Source organism: Delphinus delphis, chromosome 6 (genome assembly GCF_949987515.2).
Source record: "Delphinus delphis chromosome 6, mDelDel1.2, whole genome shotgun sequence".
NCBI classification, from domain to species: domain Eukaryota; kingdom Metazoa; phylum Chordata; class Mammalia; order Artiodactyla; family Delphinidae; genus Delphinus; species Delphinus delphis.
This window is the reverse complement of record NC_082688.1, coordinates 48,952,413-48,976,848: the sequence shown is the minus strand read 5'-3', so window position 1 is coordinate 48,976,848 and position 24,436 is coordinate 48,952,413. Positions and strand designations below refer to the sequence as shown.

Sequence of the window (24,436 nt, the reverse complement as noted above, 5' to 3'; positions counted from 1 at the left end):
TCTCAGCTTTTGCTTGTCTGTAAAGGTTTTAATTTCTTCATCAAATCCGAATGAGATCCTTGCTGGGCAGAGTAATCTTGGTTGCAGGTTTTTCTCCTTCATCACTTTAAATATGTCCTGCCACTCCCTTCTGGCTTGCAGAGTTTCTGCTGAAATATCAGCTGTTAACCTTATGGGGATTCCCTTGTGTGTTATTTGTTGTTTTTCCCTTGCTGCTTTTAATATGTTTTCTTTGTATTTAATTTTTGACAGTTTGACTAATATGTGTCTTGGCGTATTTCTCCTTGGATTTATCCTGTATGGGACTCTCTGTGCTTCCTGGACTTGATTAACTAATTCCTTTCCCATATTAGGGAAGTTTTCAACTATAATCTCTTCAAATATTTTCTCAGTCCCTTTCTTTTTCTCTCCTTCTTTTGGAACCCCTATAATTTGAATGTTGGTGCGTTTAATGTTGTCCAGAGGTCTCTGAGACTGTCCTCAGTTCTTTTCATTCTTTTTTCTTTATTCTGCTCTGCAGTAGTTATTTCCACTATTTTATTTTCCAGGTCACTTATTCGTTCTTCTGCCTCAGTTATTCTGCTGTTGATCCCATCTAGAGTATTTTTAATTTTATTTATTGTGTTGTTCATCATTACTTGTTTCATCTTTAGTTCTTCTAGGTCCTTGTTAAACGTTTCTTGCCTTTTCTCCATTGTATTTCCAAGATTTTGTATCATCTTTACTATCATTATTCTGAATTCTTTTTCAGGTAGACTGCCCATTTCCTCTTCATTTGTTAGGTCTGGTGGGTTTTTATCTTACTCCTTCATCTGCTGTGTGTTTTTCTGTCTTCTCATTTTGCCTATCTTACTGTGTTTGGTGTCTCCTTTTTGCAGGCTGCAGGTTCGTAGTTCCCGTTGTTTTTGGTGTCTGTCCCTAGTGGCTAAGGTTGGTCCAGTGGGTTGTGTAGGCTTCCTGGTGGAGGTGACTAGTGCCTGTGTTGTGGTGGATGAGGCTGGATCTTGTCTTTCTGGTGGGCAGGTCACGTCTGGTGGTGTGTTTTGGGGTGTCTGTGGCCTTATTATGATTTTAGGCAGCCTCTCTGCTAATGGGTGGGGTTGTGTTCCTGTCTTGCTAGTTGTTTGGCATAGGGTGTCCAGCACTTTATCTTGCTGGTCGTTGAGTGAAGCCGGGTGCTGGTGTTGAGATGGATATCTCTGGGAGATTTTCACCGTTTGATATTATGTGGAGCTGGAAGGTCTCTTGTGGACCAGTGTCCTGAAGTCGTCTCTCCCACCTCAGAGGCACAGCACTGACTCTTGGCTGCAGCACCAAGAGCCTTTCATCCACACGGCTCAGAATAAAAGGGAGAAAAAGTAGAAAGAAAGAATTAGTAAAAGAGAGAGAGAGAGAAAGAAAAAGTAAGGTAAAATAAAGTTATTAAAATAATTATTAAGAAAAAAAAATTTTTTAAGAAAAAAAAAGACCAATAGAACCCTAGCACAAATGGTGAAAGCAAAGCTATACAGACAAAATCTTACACAGAAACATACACATACACACTCACAAAAAGAGGAAAAAGGGAAAAAATCATAAATCTTGCTCTCAAATTCCACCTCCTCAATTTGGGATGATTTTTGTCTAAAGGGGGGGGAGGGAGGGAGGGAAGGAAGGTAGGAAGGAAGGAAGGAGGATAAAGTAAAATAAAATAAAGTTATTAAAATAAAAAATAATTATTAAGAAAAAAAATTTTTTTAAAACAAAAAAACAACAACAAAAAACGGATGGATAGAACCCTAGGACAAATGGTGGAAGCAAAACTATACCAACAAAATCTCACACAGAAGCATACACATACACACTCACAAAAAGACGAAAAGGGGGAAACGTCATAAATCTTGCTCTCAAAGTCCACCTCCTCAATTTGAGATGATTCGTTGTCTATTCAGGTATTCCACAGATGCAAGGTGCATCAAGTTGATTGTGGAGCTTTAATCTGCTGCTTCTGAGGCTGCTGGAGAGATTTCCCTTTCTCTTCTTTGTTCGCACAGCTCCCAGGGCTCAGCTTTGGATTTGGCCCCGCCTCTGTGTGTAGGTTGCTGGAGGGCGTCTGTTCTTTGCTTAGACAGGACGGGGTTAAAGGAGCCGCTGATTCAGGGGCTGTGGCTCACTCAGGCCAGGGGGGAGGGAGGGGCACGGAGTGTGGGACAGGCCTGCGACGGCAGAGGCCAGCGGGACGTTGCACCAGCCTGAGACGCGCTGTGCGTTCTCCCGGGGAAGTTGTCCCTGGATCCCGGGACCCTGGCAGTGGCAGGCTGCATAGGCTCCTGGAAGGGAGGTGTGGAGAGTGACCTATGCTCACACACAGGCTTCTTGGTGGCCGCAGCAGCGGCCTTAGTGTCTCATGCCTGTCTCTGGGGTCTGTGCTTTTAACCGCGGCTCACACCCGTCTCTGGAACTCCTTTAAGCGGTGCTGTTCTGACATTTTTATTATAATATTTCTTGATGTAGGTCTGTTTGGGTTCATCTTTTTTGGGACCTTCTTTTTCCTGTATCTGGATATCTGTTTCCTTCTTTAGGTTTGGTAAGTTTTCAGCCATAGTTTCTTCAAATACATTTTCAATCCCCTTTTCTCTTTCTTCTCCTTCTGGAATCCTTGTTATCCGTAGATTGGCATGCTTTGTATTATCCCATAGGTCTCTTATATTGCTTTCTTTTTTTTTTTTTTCATTTGGCTTTCTGTCTGCTGTTTTGATCGGGTAATTTCCATTATTCTGTCTTCCAGATCGCTTACTCTTTCTTCTGCATTATTCATTCTGCTCTTCATTGCCTTTAGCTCAGCTTTTGTCTCAGCAAATGAATTTTCTAATTTTTCTTGTCTCTTCCTTATAGTTTCTACTTCCTTTTTACAGTAATTTGCATTTCTGTTGATAGCCTTTCTTAATTCCTTCAGTATTTTTGTTACCTTCTTTTTGAACTTGGTGTCTGTTAGACTGAAGAGGTCTGTTTCATTGTTCCTTCAGGGGAATTCTCTTGGTCTTTTCACTGGGAATGGTTCCCTTATATCCCTCTTACTCTGTGTAAATACACAATTATATACTGTAGTCTTGGAGGGCTATTAATAGGCAGAAGTGTCCCTGTGTAGCTTGTGTGGGTTTAATATGTTTTTGGTGTGAGGGTTGCTTTTGGTTTGGATGCTTGCCGTTTCTTTCCTCAGCGTGTGCTGGCTGTTATCCCTTGATAGGGGCTATGCAGGTGCACTGCCTGCGCATGTTTCCAGGAGGTGGGGGAAACAACCAGCATCCACTCATGGGACCCTTGGTAGCGGCAGCAGTCCACGCCCATCTCTGGAGTCCTAGATGGCAGTGGTGGCTCGCACCCATCCCTGGAGCTCTTGTAGGTGGTGCCCTGCCGCCTGAAAACGCGTGCAGAGAAAGGAGCTTCTATGGTGGTCCCACCCCTTTCCTCACACACACCCAAACAATGGCACCTTGTCTCTCTGGTGGTCCCAGGTCTTCTTCCATGCTGCTGATTGCCAGTGAAGAAGATGGATGAGTAGATAGGAGATGTGAAGCAGTAGTACTTTTAAATCAAGAAATAAGTAAATACCCTTCTTTCAGATTTTCTATTTTTTAATGTTCCTTATAGTCATGTGGTACAGTCTCCTCTGAATTTAGAGTGGTGGAGTGTAAGATGAGGAAACCATGGGCCACCTGTATGGGCAGGCTGGTTTTGATGTCTGGAAATGCATATGTAAGAGTTAGTTTTCATTCATACATTTTCCAAGTAGAGAGAGTTTCGAGGTTTAACTGTTGTATGCTTTTATATACCAACCCATTTAAAATTGTAGTCAACACGTGATTGGAGTGTAGCATAATGATTAAAGGATAAATAACTCCTCTGGCAGTGTTTGGGAATTAGTATTGGCATTTGTTTTAATTTTATTTTAACAGTTTAAATAATTTCAAATGTTGAAAGAGTAATAACCTACAGGTGGTCAGTTACGTATTATCACTAATGTCAGGCTTTTCTTCTTTGGAGGGGCCAAAATGTCAAAAGGAGTAAAAATTATAATAATAATCCTATGTGGCAACCTTTGATGCAAGAGAATTTTAGAAATTTTATTTCTAAAATTATGTATTTTGAGTATAAATATTTTTAATTTATTTTTTAACTAGGTTCAGGACTTCTGGAAATCTTGTAATCACTCGTGAGATTGATGTGGCAAAAAATCAGTCCTTTTGGTTCATCAACAAAAAATCTACAACTCAGAAAGTAGTAGAAGAGCAGGTTGCAGCCTTAAATATTCAAGTGGGCAATCTTTGCCAGTTTCTACCTCAGGTATGAGAGAATTAAATGTAAATGTGGGGAAATTTTGTGTATGTTTCCTCTTTATGTCATATAAGAATGTAAATACTTTTTAAGAGTATTGTAATGGTTACTATTTAAAATGAGCATAGTGGTCTTAATACTTACAGTTCTTTGTAAAAGGTAGCATCTCATCTCTTACAGTATAATCTTACTAATTTGTAGTAATTTGTAAATATTCAATTAATGAGCCTGTTAAAGTATTGTAAAGGAAATAAAGGTATTATTTTTAAGTACAGAGAGTAGCTTGAACAGCTGTGTGCTCCCATTCATAGACTCATAAAATTTTGTTAATAAACAACTTCTTAATCAGTGTGTTTATATAAAATATTTTATATACTAAGACTTTTAAATCTATAGGTGTGCCTTCTAAAAACCTTTCATATTTTAAGTTTGTTTAGTAAAAATAAAACATCCTGATATTGCATGTTATATGTTAAAATCAGATCTTTTAAATTTGTCTTTGAATGCAGTCTAGTGACCGAATTATAGTTCATTTTTTTCTTCAGAAACTGATGATTTGATTACTATATCCAAGTGAAAGAAAAGTTAAAATTTTAAAGTATTTATCAGTTGTTATAAGACTATCTGCAGAAGTAGATGTTTTAAATTGCTCTGTGTGTGTTTTTTTTTAACTTCTAGTATTTCATTCCAAATTATGTGTAGTAGATAATCATTTCAGTCCAGGGGAGTATTTTTTCTTTTCTTTCCAAACTATTTGTTAAATGTGTATAAAACTTAAAACCTGGAAATGTTGACATTGAAATTTTTTTTAGGTTCTCAAAAAGATGACAGTTTATACCTAAGTTTATTATTTTAAAGAATGATATATGAAGGACAGGGTTTATATTAAGATACACATCTCAAAATAAAGGGGATTTTTTCTTTTAAATGAGTTTCTTCTTGACAAATATCATTGAAGGAAAAATGTTTTGAAGATATTTATAAACGATAATATTAACTGATATTTAAGTTTTTTGCTCTAGGATAAAGTTGGAGAATTTGCTAAACTCAGTAAAATTGAACTCCTTGAAGCTACTGAGAAGTCAATTGGTCCTCCAGAAATGCACAAATACCACTGTGAACTCAAAAACTTCAGGGAGAAAGAAAAACAACTAGAGGTATTTCTAAATAGACAACTCATTTTATGTCTCTCATTGATTTCTGTGTCTCAAAATGTGGGAAAGTAAATAGTAGTTTTGATTCATTGAGTGCATTCATATATTTGTGATTTTTTTTCACCTAGGATTTTGTTGCTAACATTAATTAAGTTAGGTGACAAAAAGTGGGAATGGATTTTATATAAAGTTTGAAAATTTTGACTATCATTTCATCAAATATATGTTATTAATTGAATTTCTAAAGCAGCAGTCCCCAACCTTTTCGGCACCAGGGACCGGTTTCATGGAAGGCAGTTTTTCTACGGACGGGGGGAGGGGTGGGAGATGGTTCAGGCAGTAACGCGAGCGATGGGGAGCAGCAGATGAAGCTTCACTCGCCTGCCTCCTGCTGTGCGGCCTGGTTCTTAACAGGACACGGACCAGTACCGGTCTACAGACTGGGGGTTGGGGACCCCTGTTCTAAAGAACCGATAATAGTATTATAAAGTATTTTTTTTCTCTCAGGAGGTTTCAGTGTTATTCTTTTATTCATTCAGTATTTACTAAACACCTACTATATGCCAGGCACTCTGTAAGGCTTTGGGAAATACAGCAGATATGTAGCTTTTAATATAGTCTCTGTTGAGCCAGTTCTCATATTGTTTTCAGTTGTGTGAGGATGGACTTTGTAAAAGAACTGTACATTTAGTTGCACTGTTTGATTTTTATTTTCACCTTTAATAAATAAATTAAAATGTTCTTTTTAGCATATCATTCGAAAAGGTGCTTTATTTAATGAATCATTTTCCATATCTCAGCAGCTAAAATAAATTCAGTAAATTTTTGTAATGAGAAATCTTGTAAACAAATGCTTTCTCTTAAACTGTAACTGTCTGTACTTGATAATGAGCTTTATTATAATTTAATACTATTTTTGTTATACTTATTCAGAGCGAATGGCCAAAGGAGTTGTAATTATTTTATCCTACTTTATATACTCTGTCGGTCCTTTTACTTTTTGCCACATCAAACAATCTTAATACTCCCCTCTGAAACACTCACTGAAACTACCTACCAAACTCTGAAAGAAAACAAACGTATTTTACTAAGCTCTGAGTACATTTTTGGCATTTGTTAAATCACAATATAAAGGCTGAATTTTAGCTTTCCTTTATCTCATTTCTAAGTCCTTCAGTCATTGGTATTTATAACATAGTAATCATAATAATACCACTCTTCATTTGTATGTCATGTTACAGCTTTTGTTGAGCTTTCACCTGTAGTAGGTTGAGTTGCTTCTACCGTTGAGGTGAATGGGGCAGATACCTCTCTTCTCTTTAGGCAAGAAGAATCCAGGCTTAGAGATGTGGCAGGGCTTCCTCACAGTCCCATAATTAATAAATAGTAGAACCTAGACCAGAATTTAGGTGTGCACATTAGTTGCACACAGTTAAGAACTCCTATGGAATCATTTATTGTGAAATTTTGTTAGCACGGTACATTTTTCATTATTAAAAGCTTTGACCTTTTGTCTTTCTTCAGTTAAACTAATTGTTAAATAAATATTTATTTTAGACCTCATGCAAAGAGAAAACTGAATATCGAGACAAGATGATTCAGAGGAATGAAAGATATAAACAAGATGTGGAGAGGTTCTATGAACGTAAGCGACATTTAGATTTGATTGAGATGCTTGAAGCAAAAAGGCCATGGGTGGTAAGTGTGAGTTATTAAAGGTGAAAATAGTGATTCTTTAATTAGCAGAAAAGTTATAAAGAAGGCACTAATTGCTGTGTATTCAAATTAGGTGCTTTTGTTCATTTTTGCTTTGTATATCATACATAGTAACATTTTTCTCTTTCTTTGTGTTATTATATAACTGTGTGCTATGTTGTTATTGCATGTTGATTAAGTCTGTGTCCTTAATTTTTCCAGATTTGAGTCAACAGATAGTTTTGTTTTATAAAATGTTAATCAGCTAAAATGTTTACATATGTAAAAATTAAATCTTTGAGTGTCCTCAGGTCACTGAGAATTTACTTTGAGTGTGCTACTAATATCAGCTTCAGCTACAGACAAAGCTGAAGGATATTAATTGTAATCTTCTACTCATTATGCTTCATAAGCTTACTGAAACTACTGTTTTTAGTCACTCTGTAGTGTATACTGTTTAAAACCACAGTTTGGGCCAAAGATTCATTTCCCTCAATACATTACTTTTCAGTGGGTGAAACAAAATAAGAAAGTTTAATAATGGTTTTTTTTGGGTTTTTTTGGTTTTTTTTTTTTGCGGTATGCGGGCCTCTCACCGCTGTGGCCTCTCCCGTTGTGGAGCACAGGCTCTGGATGCAGGCTCAGCGGCCATGGCTCATGGGCCCAGCCGCTCCGTGGCATGTGGGATCCTCCTGGACAGGGGCACGAACCCGTGTCCCCTGCATCGGCAGGCGGATTCTCAACCACGGCGCCACCAGGGAAGCCCTAATAATGTTTTTAAGGCTAGGATGGAAATAATTATTAGATTGGAGAAATATGTGGCTTTATTTGTGAACTTCTCCCACCCACCCTAACCCCACCACCCCTGCTTCACCCTATCCTTTCCCATAATTCCATTTTCTTAAACTTTTTTCTTCCTTCAGCTCACTTTGATTAGGTTTATCCTATGTCCATTATTATTCTTGCACCTGCTTTATGTTTGTCTTTTGAAGTCTTTTGATTTCTCCCTTTTCTTTCAAGATTGATTTCAATCTTTTTTCATTTTTTCCTTTTTTGGTTTACTCTAATTTTATTTGTATTCTTTTCTTACCTTTCTTCATCCCATTCATTCTTACTATATGCTCTCTTAGCACTCCCCTTAATTTTTTTTAGCAAATATTTATTAATTCCTGTGATGTGACAAGCATCATTTTCACCTGCATGCTACATTTTGCTTTTCTCTTGAGCCATTTTACTTTTTGTTTTTTCATTTTTATTTTTCATAACTGAGTTTCTTTTGGTTCTTTATATGTTTTTGAATGCCTTCTTTATTGAGAGACTAGAGGAGGTCCTACTGTTAGAAGCCATTAGGATGTAAATTTCAATAACAGGAAGGGATGGAAGACAGAGAGTCTGGCCTAGTGATAGAGATAAGTGCTCAGTGAGTATCACTGAGTTAATCATTATGTTGGTATTTACTATTTCTGAAGTTGTTTCAGAGGGCAAATTTTTTATTAATAGACCTGCTAAAGGGATTCAAAACCATCTTTTTCATAGATTTGGTTTCTGCCTGTACCTTGATTTTTGTATTTGTGTTACTTTAAGCTAGGAGTGCATTAACTTCTCTTTCTTGAATTCATTACAAGGAATATGAAAATGTTCGTCAGGACTATGAAGAAGTAAAACTAGCTCGGGACCGAGCGAAGGAAGAGGTCAGGAAACTTAAAGAAGGGCAGATTCCTATAACACAACGCATTGAAGAAATTGAAAGGCAGCGTCACAATTTGGAGGCTCGAATCAAAGAGAAGGTACTTTTCTGGCTCAATTTTGGATTTCCTGTATTTTATTTTAGCAAATACAAAAAATATTTTGCAGGTCTTTTAAAATGCTTTGTAGATTTACTTGTTAACTTTAGTTCCTTAAGTTCTTTTACTAGGAATTCTACTACCACAGATCTTTCAAGGTCCTAATCATCACTTGCTACTTTATAGGAGCTTGCTACTCTATAGAAATTCCAAGACATAAAAAGAGAAAAATGAAATGTTATTGTTTTAATAACAGGAGGATTCAGAGTAGTATTCCTAGAAACGTTTAACTCCTTTTGTGAATTTATTATACATGCTTTGTAACTATATACCCTTTTGGAGGAATGTAATATAAAAATCCTGATGTTTCTTGGAATAAATAATATAATGGCCTATGGAATATTCTTGATATTTTGAAAATGTAAATTGAAATTTTTTGTGATCATGGCTTTTAACCTTTAGGTGAGATTTTGGCGTCAGATATTGTTTTGAGAATGGACCCTGCAATTCTATGTAATCGTTTCTAGGATAAAATAACATGAGAAAATAAATGTGAAGAGATACAGAAACATATGTATACATATTGCTGCAGCTATTTTTAATATCTATAGGAATAACCTTTCATAGATTTTCAAATAATTGTTGGTATTTTGGGTGATAATTATGAATTTAGTTGGAAAGAAACCATAGAAAATCATTGTGGGTAAACTTACATAGCAACTTAATATTTGGATGAGTGAGGTCACATAATTGCCTTGCTTGAATTTTTAACTAACTTCCCCTCTTCTGGTTCAATCTTACAGGCAACAGATATTAAGGAGACATCTCAAAAATGCAAACAAAAGCAAGATGTTATAGAAAGGAAAGATAAACATGTAAGATCTTGTATTGAAATTTTTGTTATGTTAATTTGCCCTAACTTTTGTGTTCAGGTGTAGATTATGAGACACCTTCTTGTTTGGGAATTGTCTGAGATCCTCCTCATTCTCTTTCTTATCTTAATCTGTGAGGGGAACTAAGCTTTGGAAGTATAGCACTTGCACGGAGGATAAATGGGGAAAATGGCTCTAAACTACTCATAGATATGCATTATAGGGTGCAATAGATATGTATTTAATAGGGTGATGGTAAAGTTGGATTTAGTTATCTTAATAGCAGAAATTAAATTATAAGGGATTTATTCTGTTGTTTGTTTATATTAAGAGTTGGGTATTAAAAAAGCTGATTATAAATCCATTGTGCATGGATGGGACTTGATGACAAAATTATTTTAGGATAATTGGGCAAGAAAGTGGGCTTTTTAGCTAACAGATCCCAAAATGTATTTGGGGTTCTGTTCTCCAGGACCATTCAGAAACTAAAGTTTGTATTACCTTTCTTAGGGATAGATGCATGTCTTGAAGCATTCCTGGTGTTTAAAGCATGACGTTAATCTCTCAGTTTTCAGCCTTACCCCTTTTCCTATGCCTTTATCTTCAAGTTCCAATCCTCTCTCATTTAACTTCTCCAGAGAATAAACCTCACATTTTCATGACAGAAGCTTGCTTGCTAGCGTTAGTGCTCAAGGTGTGTGCATAGAGGTGGTGTGAAGGCATTGGGGTAGGAGGGTAGTGTAGGGTTGGTAGGGGTAATTCTCTATGTGGGGTGTGTGTGTCTTTCTCTCTCTCTCTTTTTTTTTTTTTTTAATTTACTTTGGAAGGCTCAACAATAATGTATTTATAGCAAAATCTCCTTTCTCTAAATCCCTCTAAAGTATGTACAGGGCAGTCACCATTGTGTCCAAATACCTGGTAGAGAAATAGAGACTCAACAAAATTAAACAACTTGCAGAACTCAGAAGTAGCTCCCAGTGCCGCACTCTACTTTCCCCAATGTAAAATAACATTTTCCATAAAAATCTTACTTAATATGTAATGTCTTTTTACTTGATATTTCCTAGTTCTAAGAGTCTCCAGGATATTTTTTTTTTAAGAAGAGTCAGTTCTTTTCTTGTTTCTTTCTCTTTCACTCACCCTTTACACTGTGGTTCCTATAATAGGCTGCTAAATTAGTTGTCCCTCTACTACATTTACTCTTCTGAGTATTTATTGAAATCTCCAGTTATTGATGTCTCCTCCCTTACTCCTTTTGTTCTTGTGAGATTGAGCCCTTTTTGCTCCGTTTCTGTTATTTAGTTAGAGTTTAGAAGGAAAAAGGCACAAAGATTCACCTTTAAAACCCCAAACGGGAATACTAGGTTGATAGGTTGTCTAACATTGAACCGTCCTTGCATTTTGTCATAAATCTTACTTGGTATTTTAATATGTTCCTGGATTCAAATAGAAAATCTTCTTTTTAGGATTGTTTTGCACCATCTGAGATTGACCTAAAATTTTATTTTATTCCATCCTTAACTGTTTTTTTTTTAGTGTTATGCCAACCTTTTAAGTAGTTTAGTACTCCTAAAACCAATGTTTTCTTTTTTTCCCTTATCATAATTGCCAGTTTGTCACTTTCGTAAGTTCTTGAATTTTTAGCCTTTCTTAATTTTTAATACATTTTAGGGTATAAATTTTTTTCTGGTTATCATTTGGTTATACATTTCATATGTGTGATATGTACTGCTTTTCTGTTTAAGATTTTATAATTCTCATTTAAATATTTCTGTTTAAGCTTACATAGGAGTTCTTACTGTTTCAATTTACTTGGATATGGAATTTTTAAGCTTTTTAAAAAATGTGTAGTTCCAGTTATATTGCTTTATGAGTAATAAATGTGGCCTTTATGACTTTATTTTAGAATTTTTGGAAACCTCTTTTGGACTTTTATATTTGGTTTTGTATGTGTTCTTCATACATTCATAAAGAATGTATTCTGTCTTTAGGGGTGGTTTTTTATACATATAAATATAGATATATAGCTATATATATATCAAGCTTACTATAATTATGCAAATGTTCTACTTATTTTTTTTTCTTACCAACCTGACATCCATTTTAAAGTATCAGTACCTTCTGTGAATGTAGATTTGTCTATTTTTCCTTGTAATTGTATTAGTTCTTGCTTTCTAGATTTTAAAGCTTTATTGTTTGTTCTTTCTGCATCATGTTTTTATTTTATCTGCTGTAAATAACATATACTGGGTTTTGCTTTGTAATTTTTTCAGTTTGGTGTGAGAGACACTTTTTCATACAGTAAAGGAGTTTAACCAGTTCACATTTACCATTGTTTTCTACTTCCTATGCTTTTTGTTTGATTCTTCCTATTCCCCTTTCTACTTTCTGTTGCTGTTGATCAAGGTTTTCTTATTCCATTTTTTTTCCTAAAGTTATATATTCTAAGCCTATTCTACTGATTACTCTTGAAGTTTAAATAACATATTTTTCTTAATAAAAAAAGTTAATCAGTATTTTCATTCTACTTAATTAAGATCAGAATCTTAGCAAGCTTTTATTTCTTTTTCCTCCTCTTCATGCCAGTGTCATCAGAAATTTTACTTGTCAGTTATTTAAGATGTTATTTTCTACTATCTGTATTTATTTAGACTTAATATATTTATTGGCTTATTTGATCATGTTTCTGCTTATATTACACTTCTTATGATTCTTTCTTTTGAAGAGGTAGGAATTTTGGGGTTTTTTTTCTTACTGGCTATCTTCTGTAGGTGTTTTAGAGATGTTCTTTGGGTGATAAACTTTCTGAGTCCCTGTATGTTGCAAACTATCTTCTTTGCAGTCACTATGGAATATTAATATGGCTGGATATTGGATTCTAAATTACAAATTTTTTTTCCTTAGCACTTTGACAGTCTGCCTCAGTGTCTTGGGTCTAATGTAGTTGGCCCTCCATGTCCATGGATTTTGCATTTGTGGATTCAACCAACCACTAAGCAAAAATATTTGGGAAAAAAAATATTCCAGAAAGTTCCAAAAACCAAACTTGAATTTGTTATACACCAGCAACTTTTTACATAGCATTTACATTGTACTAGAGATGATTTTTTTTTTATTTTTTACATTTAATGTAATTTTTTTTCATGTTTGCTTTGGGATGGGGAATAGATCACTCAGTAAAAGCATACAATAAAAACAAAGTATGTCTTACGTACAGCTTTAAAACTACAATAATGATGTACCTTTGCATCCCATAATAATGATGTGTGTAGGTTGTATGCAAATACTATGCCATTTTATGTAAGAGACTTGAGCATCTGTGGATATTGGTAGCTGTAGACGAGGGGGGAATGGAGAGGTGCTGGAACTAACCCTCTGAGGATACCAGGGGACAAGTGTATTGTTCCTGAAAAGTAGCAGATATGAGAAGTAGCCAGAGACTATGTTAGGTAGACCCTTGAAGAAAAAAGAAAGCAATTTGAATTTGATTGTAAATGCAGTGAGAAACTATAAGAAGGCTTTGAAAGTTTTTAAGCCATAGAGAAACAGTATTTCATATATTCTATTTATTTGTGCATTTATTTATTTTTGGCTGTGTTGGGTCTTCATTGCTGTGTGTAGGCTTTCTCTAATTGCGGCGAGCAGAGGCTACTCTTGTGTTAAATATTTTCTATTGTACCATTTTAATTTCCTTGTTCTTTTGCTGTGTATTTTTTGAGCTATTTTTTTAGTGACTGCCTTTAGAATTATAAATAACATCTTAATTTATGATAATCTATTTCATATTAATATGAACTTGAGTAGTATACAAACTTTGTTCCCATATAGCTCCATTCCCTTCTCCTTCCTTTGTGTTATTATCATACCAGTTACATTTTTAATCATTATAAGCCTATCAACATAGTTTTATAATTATTTATATAGTTTCATTTTTGTGGCAATAATTGTGTGATTCTCTGACACCAACTTTGTGTCCTAAAGTTCAATTCAGTTCTGATACTAACTACTTGGAATTAAAGCAGATTCTACAATTTCATGGCTCAGTCTCACAAGATAGTCCTGGCTTTACATGCCAGTCTCAATTCCCCAGACCTCAGATTTCCTACTCTTCTCTCTGACTTTGCTACAGATTCAGGGATTCCCACAACCCCCCTCCACCGCCAACTTCAGGTTCAGTATTTGCTAGAACGACTCACAGAATACAGGAAGATGTTACACTTAACAATTACCTGTTTATTATAAAGGATACAACTCAGGAACAGCCAAATGAAAGAGGTGCATAGCACAAGGTATGGGGATTAGAGTGGTGCAGAGCTTCTAATCCCTTTCTGGGTGCACCACCTTCCCAGCATATGGACATGTTCACTAACCCAGAAGCTCCATAACCATGTTGTTCAAGAGTTTTATTGAGTTTCATTACCTGGATATGATTGATTAAATTATTGGCTGTTGGTGAGTGAGGTCAATCTCCAGCCTCTCTCTACTCCTTGAGGGCAGGGGGTGAGGCTGAAAGTTCCAACCCCTTAATCATGTGGTTGGTTCTTCTGGTAATCAGTCTCTATTCTGAAGCTGTATAGGGACCCTGCCAAGATTCGTCTTATTAGCATAAAATCAGGTATCTGCGAAAGGGGCTTAGTGTGAATAACAAAAGACACTTCTGTCACTCAGGGAATTCTAAGGTTTTTAAGACCTCTGAGCCAGGAACTGGGGACAAAAAACCAAATATATATTTTTTATTATACCACAACAGTTGTCTTTTATATCAGATAGGAGAAAAGAAGAGTTACAAACAACAGATACATTTTTACTATCTCTTATTTACATATGTAGTTACCTTTACTGGTGCTCTTTATTTCTTTGTGTAGTTTCAAGTTACTGTCTAGTGTCCTTTCATTTCATTCTGAAAGACTTGCATTAGTATTTCTTGTAGGGCAGGTCTACTAATGATGAATTCTACCAATATTTGTTTATCTGAGAATGTCTTAAGTTTTCTTTCTTTTGGAGGGATAGTTTTGCTGGGTATAGAATTCTTGGTTTTCTTTCAGTACTTTGAATATAACATCCACTGCCTTCTGACCTCCATGGTTTTTGATGAGGAATCAGCTATTAATCTTATTGAGGATCCCTTGTACATGATGAGTTACTTCTTGCTTTCAAAATTCTCTCCTTTTCTTTTCAGCAGTTAACTATGTAATTTCTAGATGTGAGTCACCTTTGGTTTATCCTGCTTGGAATTAATGGAGCTTCTTGGATGTGTAGATTAATGTTCTTCATCACAATTGGGAAGCTTAGGGTCATTATTCTTCAGATATTCTTCCTGCTTTCTTTTTCTTCTCTCCTTCTGAGACTCCTTTTACACATATTTTGATATATTTAATGGTGTCCTACATTCTATTTATTTTTCTTTTTCTTTTTTCTGTTCCTCAGACTGAATACTTTCAATTGACTTATCTTCAAGCTCACTTAATCTTTGCTTTGCATGTTCAAATCTGCCATTGAGCTCCACTAGTGAATCTTTTATTTCAGTTACTGAACTTTTCAACTGAGGATTTCTACTTGACTCTTTTTTTATAATTTCTCTCTTTATTGATATTCTCTATTCAATAAGACATTGTTCTCTTACTTTCTTTTCCTTAGACATGTTTTCCTTTAGTTCATTGAACATATTTAAAATAGCTATCTTAAAGTCATTATTTTGTAACTATTTCTGGGCTTCCTCAGGGACATTTTTTGTTGACTGCTGTTTTTTCCTGTGTATGGGTTATACTTTCTTGTTTTGTTGACTGTGTTTTAATTTTTTTTTGAAACTATAAAGTTTAAATAGCAGGATGTGGCAACTCTGAAATCAGATGTCCTCCTTTAACCCAGGCTTGTGTTATTTTTGTTTGCTGATGATGTTGTTACTGTTTTTTTTTTTTAATTACTTTCCTAACTCTGTGAATTCTGTATTCTTTGTCATATGTGACTACTGAAGTCTCTGCTCAGTTAGTTAATGGTCAGCTAATTATTGGACAGGTATTTTCTCAAATGACTATAATGTCTCCCAATCTAGTATATCTCCCAGTGTTTGTTGAGGGTCTCTGAATGTATGTTGGTTCACACCTTCAACACTCAGCCAGGCATTGTTTTCACTTTCCACCAAGATTCTGTCCTCAAATACTCCCTGAATTGTTGAAAGTGTTGGTTAAGTTCCACTGCTAGTTTACAACTCTGTTTCAGCTTTCACTTCCTATTTGCACAGAATGTTGTGAGAGATAAGGGCCTCCTCAGCTCTTTCTAGGGCATGCATACAGCCTTGGGCATGCACAGTCCTAACTCAAGCATGCATTTGACCTTCTAGATTCCCAGGAGCTACCAAAACTTCCTATGGGCATCGTATTCTCCAGCTTTTTCTTTTAAATTTTTTGGTTAGCTTATTGTTTGCCACACTTTTATCTCACACCAGGCAGCTCTGTCGTTAAACAATTGCCACTGATTGTTTTTGACAGCTTCCTCCAAGGAAAAGGGTCTTTTGCAGTGTGCAAGCTATGGAGTCAGGTCAAATGGAGACAAGCTTTGCAAGTAAGGTTTTCCTGGAAACTGCCAGACAGATCAGATAATGATAGTTCTCTGAGATTGAGAATGTGAAAGTTCTCCAGCTTTGTGATCTCTCCCGTAGCTCCTAGGCTACTGATTTCACTATGACTGTGGGCTGTTGGTTTTCAAGGCTGCCAAGGAACTGAGGAGAGGGGAATAGGAATAGGGCATATTCAAAACACCACAAAGCTTGTTGCTTTTACCAAGATTCGAGCATTTTTCTTGAGTAAATGCTCTCTGGCTTGTTGAAAAGCCTTTGGTTAAATTCCAGAGTTCTGAAAGAGTTAATTTTGATAATTTTTGTCAATGTTTTCATTACTTTTCTGGAGGAGAGGATTTTCAGAGTTCCTTTGCCATTCCTGTTGACAGCCAAATCTTTTCTATATCTACAGAAAAATGTTGCTAGGACTTTAATGGGACTTGCATTAAACATATGTCAATTTGGGGAGAATTGAAATCTTTACTATGTTGAATCTTCCAAACTGTGAAAACGGTATGTCTCCATTTATTTAGATCTTTGATTTTTTTTCCATCAGTGTTTTGTAGTTTTCAGCATATAAGTTCTCTATGTTTTGTTGGATTATACCCAAGATTTTCTTTTGATTTTTCTTTTTCTCTGTTCCTTCTTCTTTTTTTTTTTAACATCTTTATTGGCGTATAATTGCTTTACAATGGTGTGTTAGTTTCTACTTTATAACAAAGTGAATCAGTTATACATAAACATATGTTCCCATATGTCTTCCCTCTTGCGTCTCCCTCCCTCCCACCCTCCCTATCCCACCCCTCAAGGCTGTCACAAAGCACCGAGCCAATATCCCTGTGCCATGCGGCTGCTTCCCACTAGCTATCTACCTTACTACGTTTGTTAGTGTGTATATGTCCATGACTCTCTCTCGCCCTGTCACAGCTCACCCTTCCCCCTCCCCATAACCTCAAGTCCATTCTCTAGGAGGTCTGCGTCTTTATTCCTGCCTTACCCCTAGGTTTTTCATGACATTTTTTTTCTTAAATTCCATATATATGTGTTAGCATACGGTATTTGTCTTTTTCTTTCTGACTGACTTCACTCTGTATGACAGACTCTAGGTCTATCCACCTCATTACAAATAGCTCAATTTCGTTTCTTTTTATGGCTGAGTAATATTCCATTGTATATATGTGCCACATCTTCTTTATCCATTCATCCGATGATGGGCACTTAGGTTGTTTCCATCTCCGGGCTATTGTAAATAGAGCTGCAATGAACATTTTGGTACATGACTCTTTTTGAATTTTGGTTTTCTCAGGGTATATGCCCAGTAGTGGGATTGCTGGGTCATATGGTAGTTCTATTTGTAGTTTTTTAAGGAACCTCCATACTGTTCTCCATAGTGGCTGTACCAATTCACATTCCCACCAGCAGTGCAAGAGTGTTCCCTTTTCTCCACACCCTCTCCAGCATTTATTGTTTCTAGATTTTTTGATGATGGCCATTCTGACTGGTGTGAGATGATATCTCATTGTCATTTTGATTTTCATTTCTCTAATGATTAATGATGTTGAGCATTCTTTTATGTGTTTGTTGGCAGTCTGTATATCTTCTTTGGAGAAATGTCTATTTAGGTCTTCTGCCCATTTTTGGATTGGGTTGTTTGTTTTTTTGTTATTGAGCTGCATGAGCTGCTTGTAAATTTTGGAGATTAATCCTTTGTCGGTTGCTTCATTTGCAAATATTTTCTCCCATTCTGAGGGTTGTCTTTTGGTCTTGTTTATGGTTTCCTTTGCTGTGTAAAAGCTTTGAAGTTTCATTAGGTCCCATTTGTTTATTTTTGTTTTTATTTCCATTTCTCTAGGAGGTGGGTCAGAAAGGATCTTGCTGTGATTTATGTCATAGAGTGTTCTGCCTATGTTTTCCTCTAAGAGTTTGATAGTGTCTGGCCTTACATTTAGGTCTTTAATCCATTTTGAGCTTACTTTTGTGTATGGTGTTAGGGAGTGATCTAATCTCATACTTTTACATGTACCTGTCCAGTTTTCCCAGCACCACTTATTGAAGAGGCTGTCCTTTTTCCACTGTACATTCCTGCCACCTTTATCAAAGATAAGGTGTCCATATGTGCGTGGGTTTATCTCTGGGCTTTCTATCCTGTTCCATTGATCTTTCTGTTTTTGTGCCAGTACCATACTGTCTTGATTACTGTAGCTTTGTAGTATAGTCTGAAGTCAGGGAGCCTGATTCCTCCAGCTCCTTTTTTTGTTCTCAAGATTACTTTGGCTATTCGGGGTCTTTTGTGTTTCCATACAAATTGCGAAATATTTTGTTCTAGTTCTGTGAAAAATGCCAGTGGTAGTTTGATAGGGATTGCATTGATCTATAGATTGCTTTGGGTAGTAGAGTCATTTTCACAATGTTGATTCTTCCAATCCAAGAACATGGTATATCTCTCCATCTATTTGTATCATCTTTAATTTCTTTCATCAGTGTCTTATAATTTTCTGCATACAGGTCTTTTGTCTCCTTAGGTAGGTTTATTCCTAGATATTTTATTCTTTTTATTGCAATGGTAAATGGGAGTGTTTTCTTGATTTCACTTTCAGATTTTTCATCATTAGTGTATAGGAATGCCAGAGATTTCTGTGCATTAATTTTGTATCCTGCCACTTTACCAAATTCATTGATTAGCTCTAGTAGTTTTCTGGTAGCATCTTTAGGATTCTCTATGTATAGGATCATGTCATCTACAAACAGTGACAGCTTTACTTCTTCTTTTCCGATTTGGATTCCTTTTATTTCGTTTTCTTCTCTGATTGCTGTGGCTAAAACTTCCAAAACTATGTTGAATAAGAGTGGTGAGAGTGGGCAACCTTGTCTTGTTCCTGATCTTAGTGGAAATGCTTTCAGTTTTTCACCATTGAGGATGATGTTTGCTATGGGCTTGTCATATATGGCTTTTATTATGTTGAGGAAAGTTCCCTCTATGCCTACTTTCCGCAGGGTTTTTATCATAAATGGGTGTTGAATTTTGGCAAAAGCTTTCTCTGCATCTATTGAGATGATCGTATGGTTTTTCTCCTTCAATTTGTTAATATGATGTATCACATTGATAGATTTGCATATATTGAAGAATCCTTGCATTCCTGGAATAAACCCCACTTGATCATGGTATATGATCCTTTCAATGTGCTGTTGGATTCTGTTTGCTAGTATTTAGTTGAGGATTTTTGCTTCTGTGTTCATCAGTGATATTGGCCTGTAGTTTTCTTTCTTTGTGACATCCTTGTCTGGTTTTGGTATCAAGGTGATGGTGGCCTCGTAGAAGGAATTTGGGAGTGTTCCTCCCTCTGCTATATTTTGGAAGAGTTTGAGAAGGATAGGTGTTAGCTCTTCCCTAAATGTTTGATAGAATTCGCCTGTGAAGCCATCTGGTCCTGGGCTTTTGTTTGTTGGAAGATTTTTAATCACAGCTTCAATTTCAGTGCTTGTGATTGGTCTGTTCATATTTTCTATTTCTTCCTGATTCAGTCTTGGCAGGTTGTGTATTTCTAAGAATTTGTCCATTTCTTCCAGATTGTCCATTTTATTGGCATAGAGTTGCTTGTAGTAATCTCTCATGATCTTTTGTATTTCTGCAGTGTCAGTTGTTACTTCTCCTTTTTCATTTCTAATTCTATTGATTTGGGTCTTCTCCCTTTTTTTCTTGATGAGTCTGGCTAGTGGTTTATCTATTTTGCTATCTTCTCAAAGAACCAGGTTTTAGTTTTATTGATCTTTGCTATTGTTTCCTTCATTTCTTTTTCATTTATTTCTGATCTGATTTTTATGATTTCTTTCCTTCTGCTAGCTTTGGGGGTTTTTTGTTCTTCTTTCTCTAATTGCTTGAGGTGCAAGGTTAGGTTATTTATTCGAGATGTTTCCTGCTTCTTAAGGTGGGCTTGTATTGCTATAAACTTCCCCCTTAGAACTGCTTTTGCTGCATCCCATAGGTTTTGGGTCGTTGTGTCTCCATTGTCATTTGTTTCTAGGTATTTTTTGATTTCCTCTTTGATTTCTTCAGTGATCACTGCGTTATTAAGTAGTGTATTGTTTAGCCTCCATGTGTTTGTATTTTTTACAGATCTTTTCCTGTAATTGATATCTAGTCTCATGGCGTTGTGGGCAGAAAAGATACTTGATACAATTTCAATTTTCTTAAATTTACCAAGGCTTGATTTGTGACCCAAGATATGATCTATCCTGGAGAATGTTCCATGAGCACTTGAGAAAAATGTGTATTCTGTTGTTTTTGGATGGAGTGTCCTATAAATATCAATTAAGTCCATCTTGTTTGATGTATCATTTAAAGCTTGTGTTTCCTTATTTATTTTCATTTTGGATGATCTGTTCGTGGGTGAAAGTGGGGTGTTTAAGTCCCCTACTATGAATGTGTTACTGTCGATTTCCCCTTTTATGGCTGTTAGTATTTGCCTTATGTATTGAGGTGCTCCTATGTTGGGTGCATAAATATTTACAATTGTTATATCTTCTTCTTGGATCGATCCCTTGATCATTATGTAGTGTCCTTTTTTGTCTCTTTTAATAGTCCTCATTTTAAAGTCTATTTTGTCTTATATGAGAATTGCTACTCCAGATTTCTTTTGATTTCCATTTGCATGGAATATCTTTTTATATCCCCTTACTTTCAGTCTGTATGTGTCTCTAGGTCTGAAGTGGGTCTCTTGTAGACAGCATATATAAGGGTCTTGTTTTTGTATCCATTTAGCCAATCTGTGTCTTTTAGTGGGAGCATTTAGTCCATTTACATTTAAGGTAATTATTGATATGTATGTTCCTATTCCCATTTTCTAAATTGTCTTGGGTTCGTTATTATAGGTCTTTTCCTTCTCTTATGTTTCTTGTCTAGAGAAGTTCCTTTAGCATTTGTTGTAAAGCTGGTTTGGTGGTGCTGAACTCTCTCAGCTTTTGCTTGTCTGTAAAGGTTTTAATTTCTCCATCAAATCTGAATGAGATCCTTGCTGGGTAGAGTAGTCTTGGCTGCAGGTTTTTCTCCTTCATCACTTTCAGTATGTCCTGCCACTCCCTTCTGGCTTGTAGGGTTTCTGCTGAGAGATCAGCTGTTAACCTTATGGGGATTCCCTTGTGTGTTATTTGTTGTTTTTCCCTTGCTGCTTTTAATATGCTTTCTTTGTATTTAATTTTTGACAGTTTGATTAATATGTGTCTTGGCGTATTTCTCCTTGTATTTATCCTGTATGGGACTCTCTGTGCTTCCTGGACTTGATTAACTATTTCCTTTCCCATATTAGGGAAGTTTTCAACTATAATCTCTTCAAATATTTTCTCAGTCCCTTTCTTTTTCTCTTCTTCTTCTGGAACCCCTATAATTCGAATGTTGGTGCATTTAATGTTGTCCCAGAGGTCTCTGAGACTGTCCTCAGTTCTTTTCATTCTTTATTCTGCTCTGCAGTAGTTATTTCCACTATTTTATCTTCCAGGTCACTTATCCGTTCTTCTGCCTCAGTTATTCTGCTATTGATCCCATCTAGAGTACTTTTAATTTCATTTATTGTGTTGTTCATCGTTGCTTGTTTCATCTTTATTTCTTCTAGATCCTTGTTAACTGTTTCTTGCATTTTGTCCATTCTGTTTCCAAGATTTCGGATCATCCTTAGTATCATTATTCTGAATTCTTTTTCAGGTAGACTGCCTATTTCCTCTTCATTAGGTCTGGTGTATTTTTATCTTGCTCCTTTATCTGCTGTGTGTTTTTCTGTCTTCTCATTTTGCTTATCTTACTGTGTTTGGGGTCTCCTTTTTGCAGACTGCAGGTTCGTAGTTCCTGCTGTTTTTAATGTCTATCTCCAGTGGCTAAGGTTGGTCCAGTGGGTTGTGTAGGCTTCCTGGTGGAGGTGACTAGTGCCTGTGTTGTGGTGGATGAGGCTGGATCTTGTCTCTCTAGTGGGCAGGTTCACGTCTGGTGGTGTGTTTTGGGGTGTCTGTGGCCTTATTATGATTTTAGGCAGCCTCTCTGCTAATGGGTGGGGTTGTGTTCCTGTTTTGCTAGTTGTTTGGCATAGGTTGTCCAGCACTGTGGCTTGCTGGTCATTGAGTGAAGCTGGGTGCTGGTGTTAAGATGGAGGTCTCTGGGAGATTTTCACCGTTTGATATTATGTGGAGCTGGGAGGTCTCTTGTTGACCAGTGTCCTGAAGTTGGCTCTCCTACCTCAGAGGCAGAGCCCTGACTCCTGGCTGGAGCACCAAGAGCCTTTCATCCACACGGCTCAGAATAAAAGGGAGAAAAAGTAGAGAGAATTAGTAGAAGTATGAGGAAAGAAAGAAGGAAAGGAGGGAAGGAAGGAAGGAAGAAAGAAAGAAGCAAAAAAGGAAAGGCAAGAAGGAAAGAAAGGAGGGAGGGAGGAAGGAAGGAAGGAGGGAAAGAAGGAAAAAAGACAGAAAGAAAGAAGATACAGTAAAAATAAAATAAAGTATAATAAAGTTATTGAATTAAAAAATTCTTATTTAGAAAAAGAAAAGGGACGGATAGAACCTTAGGACAAATGTTGGAAGCAAAGCTATACAGACAAAATCTTACACGGAAGCATACACATACAACCTCACTAAAAGAGGTAAAGGGGGAAAAATCATAAATCTTGCTGTCAGAGACCACCTCCTCAATTTGGGATGATTCGTTGTCTAAAGGAGGGAAGGAAGGAAGGAAAGAAAGAAAGAACGAAGGTAAAGTATAATAACGTTATTAAAATTAAAATTAATTATTAAGAAAAAAAATTTTTAAAAAACCATGGACGGATAGAACCCTAGGACAAATGGTGGAAACAAGACTATACAGACAAGATCTCACACAGAAGCATACACATGACATACACATTCACAAAAAGAGGAAAAGGGGAAAAAAATCATAGATCTTGCTCCTAAAGTCCACTTCCTTAATTTGGGATGATTCGTTGTCTATTCAGGTATTCCACAGATGCAGGGTATATCAAGTTGATTGTGGAGCTTTAATCCGCTGCTTCTGAGGCTGCTGGGAGAGATTTCCCTTTCTCTTCTTTGTTCTCACAGCTCACCGGGGCTCAGCTTTGGATTTGGCCCTGCCTCTGCGTGTAGGTCACTGGAGGGCGTCTGTTTTTTGCTCAGACAGGACGGGGTTAAAGGAGCCGCTGATTCGGGGGCTCTGGAGCACTCAGGCGGGCGGGGAGGGAGGGGAGGGAGGGGCACGGAGTGCGGGGCGGGCCTGCGGCGGCAAAGGCCAACGTGACTTTGCACCAGCCTGAGGCGCGCTGTGCGTTCTCCCGGGGAAGTTGTCCCTGGATCCCGGGAACCTGGCAGTGGCGGGCTGCACAGGCTCCGCGGAAGAGGGGTGTGGAGAGTGACCTGTGCTCGCACACAGGCCCCTTGGTGGCGGCAGCAGCAGCCTTAGCGTCTCCCGCCCGTCTCTGGGGTCCGCGCTTTTAGCCGTGGCTCGCGCCCGTCTCTGGGGTTCGCCCTTTTAGCCGCGGCTCGCGCCCGTCTCTGGAGTTCCTTTAAGCAGCGTTTTTAAACCCCTCTCCTCACGCACCAGGAAACAAAGAGGGAAGAAAAAGTCTCTTGCCTCTTCGGCAGGTGCAGACTTTTCCCCGGACTCCCTCCCGGCTAGCCGTGGTGCACTAACCCCTTCAGGCTATGTTCAAGCCGCCAACCCCAGTCCTCTCCCTGCGCTCCATCGGAAACCGAAACCCGAGCCTCAGAGCCTCAGCTCGCAGCCCCGCCCGCCCCCGCGGGTGAGCGGACAAGCCTCTCGGGCTGGTGAGTGCCCGATCCTCTGTGCGGGAATCTCCCCGCTTTGCCCTCCGCACCCGTTGCTGTGCACTCCTCTGCGGCTTCGAAGCTCCCCCCTCCGCCTCCCGCAGTCTCCGCCCGCGAAGGGGCTTCCTAGTGTGTGGAAACTTTTCCAACTTCACAGCTCCCTCCCACTGGTGCAGGTGCCGTCCCTATTCTTTTGTCTCTATTTTTTCTTTTTTTTTTCTTTTGCCCTATCCAGGTACGTGGGGAGTTTCTTGCCTTTTGGGA

The 24,436-nt window shown here is 37.3% G+C and overlaps 1 protein-coding gene across 3 annotated transcripts in view; it reads left to right on the top strand.

Moving 5' to 3' along the window:
- Positions 1-24,436, top strand: part of SMC5 (structural maintenance of chromosomes 5) — a 116,130-nt gene that overhangs the window by 35,470 nt on the left and 56,224 nt on the right. For all 3 annotated transcript variants that reach the window (XM_060014638.1, XM_060014637.1, XM_060014639.1), the window contains 5 exons: positions 4,161-4,323; positions 5,337-5,471; positions 7,026-7,166; positions 8,789-8,950; positions 9,751-9,822. In XM_060014638.1, the coding sequence (XP_059870621.1) occupies positions 4,161-4,323; positions 5,337-5,471; positions 7,026-7,166; positions 8,789-8,950; positions 9,751-9,822 (673 nt within the window). The remainder of the gene's footprint in view (positions 1-4,160; positions 4,324-5,336; positions 5,472-7,025; positions 7,167-8,788; positions 8,951-9,750; positions 9,823-24,436) is intronic.